Source organism: Phaethon aethereus (genome assembly GCF_964289735.1).
Source record: "Phaethon aethereus genome assembly, chromosome: 13".
NCBI classification, from domain to species: Eukaryota; Metazoa; Chordata; class Aves; order Phaethontiformes; family Phaethontidae; genus Phaethon; species Phaethon aethereus.
In genome coordinates this window covers 18,032,295-18,044,322 of record NC_138589.1, presented here as the reverse complement: position 1 = coordinate 18,044,322, position 12,028 = coordinate 18,032,295, and the positions used below count along the sequence as shown (strand labels likewise).

Below are 12,028 nucleotides of genomic sequence, written 5' to 3'. Positions count from 1 at the left end.
CTCTAAAAATTACACATTTTTATTGTAGATACAAACAACTTTAAGAGCAGATTTGCAGATTTTTGAGCAGAAGAGACACGAAAGTCAAAAGGCTGAGTTCGGAAATTCAAAGGTGTTAAAGGTGTTTCACATCACATGAGATACAGCACCTACAAATCTTTCCTAACAGAAGCTTAAAAGCTGAAACGCACTTGGAGGCTTAGTTTCCGTGACATCCCAGGTTAAGTGTTACACCACTAAAATTCCTCCTTGAGCAATCTGGAGAGCTGAGATTAGCAATAATGTGAACCAATCAATTTTTCATGGCTCATCTTCAAAGGAAATTGCAAGAAGAAAAAAGCTGCGTTGTAATAGACTAAGACGGAGTGAAACACTGCAGAACACTGCAGACAGAATTGGACAGTATCACTCTCCGACTTTTCTTGAAGCTGGGAGTTACATATGGCATCCATTTGCAGAGCAGGTCTGTGAGAGGGCAGTGAAAATAAACCACAGCCTCTTTTCCTAGGAGGAAAAGAAAGAAAGAAAACCATCTCCTATGAAATACATAGAATTCAGTCACATGAGTGAGACCCAAACATAAAATCTACACAGCCTGGAATCCCTTCAATCTGAGCTAGGAAACATGAAACAAACATAGCAGAAGAATAAAACTAAACTACTTATTAAAGCCTACGGTGTTTCTCCTCCTCCCACCTATTCCCTTTTCAAAAACATTTTCCTTCTGTCTGTGCTCATCATATCTGCACTCTTCTTTCATTTCAGACAGTTGCTTTTTTTTTTTTTTTCTGTCCATTCAAAGCCCTACCACAAGACAGAAGTGTTTGAAGCAGGGAAAGAAAGAGAGATAGATTAGCTCTGGCTGCAGTTAACAACCACCGCAATGAGCCAGACAAAGAGGCCATGCCAGGAGGAGGAGGGAGCACAGAGATACCGGGAGAACTCGGGAGAGCGCCTGTGACAAACTCCCTTTGGAGCTCTTCAAAGGGTGCTGGGCTGAACGCTCACCACACAGCCTAAATCCCAGGATTGGCCTTATAAAAGCAGAAGAGAAGAAAGACTCCCTGATCACTGGCTCTGATTTTTGCCTGATTTGCAATTGTAGGTGAGTAGCACAGCAGTCATCCTGCAGCCCGATCTATGGGTTCCCAGGGAGTGGGTGCTAGGCTGGAGGTCAGGGTGCCAAGCGAATGAAGGCTGTCAGCGCAGTCACCCGCTACTGCACACAGCTTGACTTACCCAGAAACCTTTTTTAGGGGACTGGCCAGACCATTGGCCAACCGTAATAATTAAATAATCCCCAACTGCAGTGACTTTGCCTTTGGGCCATCGTCGTTATTGGCCTGCCAACATAATACATTTTCCTTCCCCAGGATCACCTTTCACCAAAATGAAAACCTGCCCATATGTCATGTGCGACACAAACAATCCAAAACATATTAGCAGCCCAGGGCAACCCTGATAAACATGACATAAGAGAATCCACTTGGGATATTCAGAGCATGCCACTGACCTATAGGGGAATGCAGAGAAGGCAGGGGAAGCTCCAGTGCGCGTTTGCGTTTGGAAAGCTGTTGGTCTTGTCACTGAGAGACTGCAAGCCTCGAGTCCTCTGTTTTTAGAGGATAATAAAGAGACAAGGAGCAACTACTTGGAAGCAACTTGTTTCTCCAGACTGAGCAGCCTGACAAGATCAAAAATCTTTTAGGTAACTCCTCTGTTATCAGCTAATTAGAAGATGACCAAGCCCCCTAGACGTGTACCTTATCCCTTCTTTCCTTGGCTCTAGGTCCAACTCCCCCGAATTGTATGACACAAGATTTAGCTCAGGGCTCCAGGGCAGGCTCAGAAAAAGCCCCATCAGACCTCCTTTCATATAAGGCACAAACCTGCTATCTGCAAAACAGTGAGGTGTCTTTTCATGTTCAGCCTTCTTTTGAGCTGGGCTTGTTTGTTTTTTCAAAAGAAGAAAATTTAGCACCATTGAAAGGCCCTAGAAAGGTCCTGCCTCTAGAAAGGCTGCTGAGAACAGAAAAAGGCCTCCGCTGCTCACAGATGGCATGGTAGCATCCGGAAACAGCAATGCAAGTTTGCCCAAAGGAGCCGACTCTACCATGGTCACACAGGCTCCAGAGAGGGGTACCAGTGTTTGGGCATCTGGAATGAGTCTTGCTGCTACAGACATCCACGGAAACAAAAAATAACACAGACAAAGGGTGACAGCTTACGATACAACATCATCACAGCCACAGCCTCCCTAAGAGGTGTGTCTATTCTTGCAGCCAGTTTAGTTTGCTCATTGTTGTTCCGGATTTCACTACAGGCGCAGTTTAAGTGTTGCCAGAGGAATCAGTGAGGTCCTTCAGATGACACACAGACTCTGAAGTTACCCAGTCCAAGGAAGAGGACACACGGCCCCTTTTACTGCAAATTTCTCTAGCCGCAGTTGTACTGTTCAAGCGCAAGTTTGGCTGTACAAGAAATTCTCTAACGCATGGAAGCATTAACATGCAAGTAGGAGCTGGACAACGCTCAGCAGCTCTCACAGTCTCTAACTTAATATGATGAACAGAAAGATTTCAATTAATTTGGAGCATTTTCTACGCACCAGTTTAAGACTTGTAGCATTCAGGAGGCACTGACTGGCATCAGTAACACTGTCAGAGTCCAAAATGCATTAGAGAACACTGACACAGAAGCTTGATCCACTTTTGAGTGCAGGACAAAAATACCATGTTCCACTAGAGACTGTGTCTGCTTTAAAATCTGCCCAGACTTTGGGTCATCTGCCAACACCTTTAAAACCATGATTTTATGTTTTCCTTTAGTATGCAACAGTTGTGTTCTGTTTCTCAACTACATTAGAAAAGGGGTCAAAGACGTTCTTGGTGCTATGATAACAGCCACACAGATGAACTTTATAATCTGCACATTTAGCTTTCTGTGCAAAAAGTGAGGTATTACAGAGATTACTAAATAATTGCTGTTACATTTTTATCAATATGGGTTTTCTGCGCAAAAAAGTAAGTATTGTGTAGGAGTTAGGTGAACAATAGAACGTCCTCTGCTGAAGGTACTGTTAAGAATTCTTACTTGCTAGGCTTTCAATAATTAAAATCTGCCTAAATAAATTACTCCCTGCTGCCCTAAGTTAATTATGTAAAAAAGGTATCATTGTTGGTGACTCTCTTGTTTTGATGATGATATTGAGTCAGACACCTAAAAGAACAATAAAATTCAATGCTAAGTAACTTATTTATGTTTGGCTTACCACTGTTACTAATAGAACATTATTTTAGTGACTGCCCACTGAGAGCTCAGCTCCTGGATAGTAGTTGTTTTATAATTAATGTTTTCTTCTTACTGGCATGTTCTTTCTTTCTCTATCTTCATATTCTTGGTTTTTCAAAGGACAGTAATAATATTTAGTTCATAAGAAAGCCTTTGTTGATGAAGAGTTTGAGCATGCAAGGAATCAGCACCACAACAGCATTATCTTTCATTTTTGTTAATAACTACTAGCCCTTCTACAATGCTTGTCCATCACTGGTTTCAGAGTTTACAAAACAACATTCAAAATCTTTACCTATATTTTATGGATAAGCAAACTGAGGCACAAAATGAAGCGACTTATCTAAGACCTCCTGTGGTAAGCCAGTGGCAGAATCAGGAACAGAACTCATTCCTGCGTTAATGCTTTCAGATCTGAAAAAAATCAAGGGATGAACAGAAGCGGGAGGGAACCCAAATCAGTGGAGCTACAATATACACCAGCCATGGCTCTGCCTTAGAAACTGTCCTATATTCTCATAGGTTGTGATTTCTCAAGCAGGGTGTGGACTCTGGCAAGGCAATCTGAGGAGATCTACACCAATTTTGTAGTATCACTGGCCCTTCACTATAAACCTCCTGTGGGTTTCACCCTTCAGAATTACCATTGTACAAGCTGGAAAAGGGCACAAAGCTGTTCTGCACCTACAACCTGTGCAGTAACGATAAGAGATTCCCATTTTCACTGTTGTTATTGAAGAGCTTGATTTTTAAGGAGATGGCAAACACATCCAAAAAATGTTACTTTAAGGTATGGAGTGAAATAAGAGTTCTTTGTGTAGGAAATTATATGGGAATTGAGACCTGGCATATCAAATGTTTAAAATGTGCAGAGACTGTGAGAAAGAACATGCCCGTTCGTGAATTTGTTCATAAGTGTGTCAGCTGCATGATAAAACCAAAACCATCAATGCTTAGTAAGCCAGCATCGAAGCCAGCAGCAGGACTGAGAGAGTCGACAGTGTTTATGGAAAACATCTGGAGTCAAGGGGACAGGAATAAAGACATGATGTGTTTAATGTAGCACCTGGGTGCGTGAAGACTCAGAAGCCACCAGATGAAGCAAAGTCAGATGCTATGCTTTTTTAATGCATCTTTTTTTCTAGGCAGAAGAGGCTAGGCCAGGGCAGAGGAGAATAAAATTAGCCTTCAGCAGTTTCCTGCTCAAGGATCTAATGGGAACAGTATCTTGGATTCACCTGTCCTGTCTCTAGTTCTGAGTGCATGCTTATGTATGTATTTGCAAGCCAGCTCCACAGTGAGTGAAAGAATTATGTTGAAAACTGGTACTATGTACTTAGAAAAAAATGAAAATGTGGGACAAAACTTCCATAAAATCCTCCATCACAGCAGCTGGATTTCATTTAATTCCTCGAATGCATACAACCCGATTTGCATCTGACTTCAGTGTAGCCACATGCTCACGGTTTACAGCAGAGTCCAAATCTCACCCGCCATGTATTGGATTCTAAAAAACTCAACTATTACTTCATTAAGCCTCACATTGTTTAAAAACAATTAATGTAGAAATATAACAGTTTGCCCAAAGACATACTGCAACTCAGTAGCAGAGCTGGCTGTCAAAGTCAACAAAGTTGTTTTGGGTCGTTCTCCTGTGCTTCTGTTGTAAGCTTCCATTCTGCAGCCCACCTTTTGTGTTACTGCTTTTCATTTATTTATCCAGGAGAAAAACAAACTTTTCCCATAGAACTTTTTATTTTATATTCCTCTTGAAGATATTCAGAGGATTTGCCCCCCAGGAAACCATGGAGCCATCATTTTGTAGAGGCTATTTGAGCATTAGTTCACTAATACAGGTCCGCTGTACCAAAGCAACTGGTAGACAAATAGAGGCTCCACTCCAATACAAGTAAATCTGAACAAGTCATAAAACGTCTACAAACATGTGAACATGGGAGAACACCTAAAGTGAAAGACATTGACCTCATCTAATTTGTGCTGAAGCCAGGGGAGCAGCGCTGCCTAGCACTACACAAGCACTGAGCCTAGCACAGACCTGTCTTTTCTAGCTCTGTCTCACTCTTTGTCTAGCTTTTCTTGCTGTCTCGAGAGCCCTGGAGGAGACAAGCCCTTTTTTTGGGGTTTTTTTGGTGGGCAAGAACAAAATAGAAACTACTGGCAACAACATTCCATCTTCTGTAATATGCCTGAGGCTTACTGTACAAATAAGCTTTCCATTTTCATCCTCCTAATGCTATTTTTAGACCATACTGGCAGTGCCAGATGTCTCTTTCAGAGTCTGGACTCTAGAGCTGGCATTAGATTTATAACCATGTGCTTGTTGGCCACAGATGTTGAAGATGACAGGCCTGTGGGAAAAGCCCCCATTGTTAAGATGACATTGTTCAAAAAGCTGTTTAAAATAGTTACTCACAGCATCTTGAGTATTTCAACGTAACAGCCAAGGATCCTGTCTGCCTGGGCACTCAGCTCAATGCTCATGGTGCTGCAGGTAGGACTGACCATCAAGCAGTCAATCAGGTTGGGCTCGCTGTCATTGCCAACATTGGCTGTCATCTTCTGATTAGCTGTGTTGTTGCGCTCCACTTCCACATGGATCTCATTTGAAGTGACAATAGCTGGTTTGAGACGGGATTCAGTCAAGGTGGCCTCTTGAGAGACCAGGTCAGGACTTGTGTGAAGAAGGCGGAGGGGGAGATTAGGCTTTCGGTCACACTGCTGCTGGCAGCCATTCCGAATTTCCTTCAGGCTTGGCGAATTGTCTCGACTGAATTTTTAAAATAAACAAATAATTTCAATAGACAGACATAACAGCAGAGAGCAGGAGAGAGAGTACAACACTGAGAAGCCAAAGATCTTTTGCAATTTCCCACTACCTTTCACCCGAGCCCACCAGATTGCTTTCTCCTGTGTAATCAGATTACTGAAATCAATTAAAAACATTAAAAGACTCCAACAGGACTGCTCTGCAGCCCCTATCCTACAAAGATGCGAGCTTTTCATTACTCTAATTGACATGCCAGTTTAGTATAAAGGTGAACTTTCCCATCCAAGTTGTGCAAAGCTGTAACAGAATCCATGCCCAAGTATGTATCTGGCTACAGTACATGCCCAGACATTTGTCTGCAGCCCTCGTGTCTGGAATTTTTGTTGGACACTAAGCAGCCCCTGTCTGTGCTCTACCATGAGGAAAGTCAGATAGGCATAAACAAACAGGAAACATAGCAGAGGGGAACCTTCAGTGTCTACTGGAAACTGGCTCATGTGTCAAGAACTGCAGCATCTATTTTGCTGTCAGGAATCAAAATTTTCCACAATAATGGAGACAGCATTGTGAAACCAGCTCAGGTTCAAAGCTGTAGATACACAGGGATTTACACACAACCCCTTCTTCAAGATCTCACCCTTCCCTTTGCGTTAGGTGTAACACACACTTCATGTGCCAGTAAGGGAGCAAAACAGACACTGCTCTGGGTAGTGCTTAATTCCCAGAGATTCTTGTGGAGCACTTTCATCTTCTGCTGGCCTAAAAAGACTGGTTATGGCTGCAGTCAGCCACTCTCAACAGTGGCCAAGATCAGCACGCAGCTGGCTGTTGAGCTTCATCCTGGAAGTTACTTCAGCTTGCAGTACTTCTGTACTGGGAACTGCTGAGCTCCTTGCATCACCAGCACTGCCCCCACTTGCAAGAATGGGAGACAAAGGTGTGCAATAACAGATTGCCATGCTCCCTGCCTCAAAACATGCCACAGTGAGTACAGGTGAATGAAGATTCAGCATCTTTCAGGTCTTCAAGCACACAAAGTGTAACAAATATATTCACATATCTACAAAAACATGCATGTGATTGATCAGAACTCCCACATGTAACGCCAGCAATGAGCAGAGTGACAACGAAGACACACTCACATATCCACACCCATGCTCACACCAATCTTGCTTACAGATGCCGTGGGTTTAGAAGTGAATAACATGGGGTCAGCTGGGAATTATACTGACCTGTTGATAAATTCCTCGTAACATGAATAAATGGCTGCTAAGCAGACAGCTACAAGATTTGGCAGGACCCGGGGATGAGGGCATTGTCCAGTTGGACCATGCATGCTGAAAAACAAAAACCACGATGACATCATTGTGAGGAAGATTTCTGTAGGCAAAAACAGTCAGACAAAATGGGGTGCCAAAGCTGGATAGACAGCCTTGGGGAATCTTCAGAAGGGCCATAACAGAGAGTTAAACCCCTACCCAATGGCCCTATTTATGAACAACGCTAAGCTGCATCCTCAGTTTGTGGTATCTCTACAGTCCCCCCAAAATCTCACGCATGACTGACCATTATGTGGTCTAAAGTTAATGGGAATCTCTCCGTAGAGGCTTTGAGTCTAAATATATAAAAAGAATGTACACACAGCAAAGTCCATTTGCTTCCAGTGTGTAACTAGGCAGAAAACCCTAGCCGTATCTGAGAATTGGGTTTTTTTTTTTAAAAAAAGAGAGACTTCAGCAACTTATGGACTCTTGAGACTCATGAACTCAGAGTCCTCATGGACTCTTCTAATTTATTTGCTGTTTGCCAGTACCAAAAAGCACCAGCTATTCTTAATAGCCAGTAACAAGATGAACAGGACTGGGAGAAGTAACACAGCAAAGCATGTGGACTGGAAATACGCCATAAATTAAATGTAACTAACCTATGAATAAACTTCTTCACCACCTCCATTCCAGCATTCAGCTCATTCAAAGCCAGAATATACTCCTGAGTAAACAGCCGCAGCCGAGGGCACTTCCCAAAATCCTGTCCAAAAAGGAGAGACTCAGTGAAGACGGTGAAACATGCCTGCAATGTACATTGAAACTGGGTTTTCAAAAGAAATCAACTCAAACACAACCAAATTCACTTTGTTACTATGCTGACGGCTTCAAGAGCACAGTATCACTGCATACCACTGCATGCTGAAGTAATGTTCTTCCCACTAATAATGACATGCTTTTCAATCCGCCTCTTTCTCCCATACTCATCTTGAAAGAAAAGATGTGTTTAAGGGCCGGGGAGGGGGGGGATCATACCTGCACTTCATTTCTTTTGTACACTTCACTCTATACCTTTAGTTTGAAATGCAGGGGTTTTTTTGCATTGTTGTTTCCACTCATAACTGCAGTTTTTTAGAAATGCAACTCAGAAATAATTTTTTACTTCCATGTTTGACATCATACCTATTCTGGTTTTAGAGAAAATCTTTTTGATATGCGATCAATAAGTGATCAAGTATAAAACCAGAGATCTGTTCTTTCTCCAGGGATTTTACTCCAGCTACAATGTGAATTTGATAGGTGAGCTCACCAGTCACTTTCTTTAAATCCTGCAGTCAGAAAGGCACCCGCTAACTGAAATCCTGCATCTCTTCACATCACCTGCTATTTTTAGATGTGAAAGGAGTAAAATCTGATGTCTGGTGAGTGTTATTCCACAGTACATTTCTTCACATTTACACAGGTGTAACCTTATTACACAGGTGTTACAGAACTACAGAATTTCTGAGTGGTGAACAAGGCCCACTGAGGACAAACAAGCTCTCCCAGTTATCCCTCAAGCAGCTGGCTATGGAAGAAGAGTAATCCTGAAAAAATAAATGGCAAAATTTAAATTTTTAAAGAAATTTTAAAGAAATTCCACAAGTGGTAATGAACTGGTGGTCTATAAAAGGGAAGACACACTCCCAAAGCACTGAATCCTTCTGCTACTTATTTTGGTTTCAGGCACTTCTATAGCACAACCTGTATTAACATCTCATAGGCTTTACAGCTAGAGAAAATTACAAAAAATTTGAATACAAGCCCAGGCAGAACAAAATGTCTCCTTCACTCTTTGCTAGTACTGAATGGCTACCTGGTAACTTCACCCAGCAAAGGGACTGTGGGCGATTCCACAGTTGGTATTACAATCAAAATCACTAAACTTCTAACAACTCCTTCAGGCAGGTGCAAATGCACTTGGTTCAAGGGCATGAGACTGTCTGTGCTTCATATATGATTTGGTGCCATTTAATTTCATGAATACTCCTTGCAGGATAGCTTTTGCAGTTGCAATTTATTTATGAAATTTTTCAACCCATGTAGGTGTCCTAACATTAGAATGAAAGCCCAAGAGGTCGTAAAGAGGATGTCATTGCTGACCGCTCTAAAATAAAATATCTCTCTAAATGTAATATGATGCCCTGTCACCACACCAGGTATATAACACACTATCAATATTGTTTGCTCAAAAAAAACCCCCAAAAACCAACAGCGCTTATATTCAAACATTTGGGCTGAGCCTGCAAACAGCTGAAATCCAAAGGTACTGAGAGGTTGCTGAGCACTCCCCAAACAACTCAGCATACAATAGTCTCCAGTCCTGCACGTGACCGGTAGTATCAGCAAGACAAAAAGCTATCCTCATTCTTTCGAGATTTCAAAATGATAGATAAATGAAGCACTCTTTCCCCATTTTATAGGTGGGAAACTGTGGAACAACACCTGCCGTGAACTTATCAAAGACCACAGAGCAAATTAGCAGCAAAGGTGGGACCAGGCAGCTAGGTCTCCTGCTCTAAGCACACTCAATTGCATGGGGCCTCCTAAGGTTTACTGCCAACAACGCTGTCCCCCTAAAGGATAACTTTATTTACACACATTCTCTAAAAGACTATTCAGTACAGAAGTCCCTGGAGAGCAGTAAAGTGACCAAATCCACTCCAATTAATATATGACACCGTAAATTCTCTGACTACACACTGCGGTACAGACATGTTGATTTTCAATCTGCAAATGTTAAGTATGGTAAATATGCCCAAATCTCTGAAGCTAACCAAATACAAGCATTACACTATGCATTTAGATTTTATTTGAGACCCCTCAAGAGCTCTGGATGCTTTAAAAAAATCAGTCCGGAATCCAAGAATAACATTTACAGAATATTTCATTGAACATTGCAGAATATTCAAAAATGTTTACATGTCTGCAGAGTACAGGCACAGAGCCAGGAATATGACCGTTTTGCCATCTTGGGCTTTCTACCTAGTTCTGTAAACTCAAGGAGTTAAATAATAATACTCTTGTAAAAAGTAAGGAATGTGAACTGTTTTCAATTGGGTTTATGCTGTACACAGCAGGACAGCGGATGGTCTCTAAAAATTTTATCAGTTAGTGAAAAGAAGTTGATTGTGTACTTATAGAGGTATGAGACCCATCCTTGAGGTCACAGCCAAGTCAACTGTCTTAAATATTTTATTTTATTTATTTTTTGTTCTGCCACAGCACTGTGAAGTAAAATTTCTCTATGTAATGTAAAAACCATGGCAGGAAACTTAATATGCCACAAAAGATGGAGTGCTGGTAAACACCCAGATCTCTCTTAGGAGAGGAATGTGGATCATGTAAGAATATCACCAGAGTTGGGGGGGCGGAATCTGGTATATGGTGTGGAGAGAGCGAAGGTGGCAGGGCAGTCTCCTAGCATTTATTTCAATCACTAGCAAGGAATTTATCGGCAATGAGGAGAAAGCAGTCTGGGAGAGAACAATCATAAAATGACACGAGTACACGATTCCTGGAACGAGAATGAAGACGAGTAGCAGAAAAGCATAAGGAAATTCACAAAATCTAGGTAAGAACTCATTGAACGTGAGTCTAATGAAAAATGGAAATCCAGAGAGCTAAGGGTGTCTTAAAGGAAAAATGTTGAGAGCCTCAGCTCAAAATCAACAACGTCCCTATTCTGATTTTGCTATTTAATTGATTTTAAACAATTATAACTACAAGGATGGCATGCGGGGAGTAAAGAAGGAGCCAAGAGCCAGGTGGGAGAGCAAGCTGCGGCTGCATATGCTGGCACTGCTGCCAAAAGAAACATTCCTCAAATCATGGCTTTGCTTAGATGCTTTTGAAAGTCCCACTGAATGCTTATTAGATCTACATTTCTAAAGCAACACACAATTACATGCAGCATTCAAAATCTGGGGGCTTGGATTTAGCTATCACATTGCTTTGTGCATTACAGGCAATAGAGCAACTGCTAATTATGAAAGGTATCACAGTAAAACTTCTCCAAACTGACCAAGTTCCTGTAACACGTGCACTCACCATGTTGTGTTTGAGAATCCTCTGTACTACCGGTGTGAACACTTCTATCACAACCATGGACCGCGGGCGCTCTCGGCAGTGCTGTAACGAGCAAGAAGTCATTTTGTGAGCTGCAGAAATTATGAAGATGGGTCTCCTCTGGCTTCACACCCCGTGCATGGATTACCCCAAGATTAACAAAACCCAAGGGTTAAATTAATCTTTCCTGGGATTAGGGTACTCGTAACACTGCTCTCTCCTACGTATTTGCTGGCATCTAATAGAATCACAGAATCATTAAGGTTGGAAAAGGCCTTTAAGATCATCAAGTCCAACCATCAACCCAACACCACCATGCCCACTAAACCATGTCCCAAAGTACCATGTCTACACGTTTTTTGAACATCTCCAGTGATGGTGACTCCACCACCTCCCTGGGCAGCCTGTTCCAATGCTTGACCACTCTCGGTGATGTACCTTTTCAGACACATTAGCCTTCTCATTAGCCTTGTCCATTTCGGTTCTGAGTATCTCCGAGGAGGAAAAGTCCATAACCTATTTCCCTTCCTGCAACTATACACAGCCCATCCCACACATTTAAAGATAATTAGGTGCC

General features: G+C 42.1%; 1 protein-coding gene across 1 annotated transcript in view; it reads right to left on the bottom strand.

The window, feature by feature from the left end:
- CMIP (c-Maf inducing protein) overlaps positions 1-12,028 on the bottom strand; it is a 135,839-nt gene that overhangs the window by 18,856 nt on the left and 104,955 nt on the right. Inside the window, exons 7-10 of the mRNA XM_082005734.1 lie at positions 11,434-11,514; positions 8,004-8,107; positions 7,312-7,416; positions 5,726-6,079 (exon numbers count right to left, since the gene is read on the bottom strand). Coding sequence (XP_081861860.1) covers positions 5,726-6,079; positions 7,312-7,416; positions 8,004-8,107; positions 11,434-11,514 — 644 coding nt within the window. The remainder of the gene's footprint in view (positions 1-5,725; positions 6,080-7,311; positions 7,417-8,003; positions 8,108-11,433; positions 11,515-12,028) is intronic.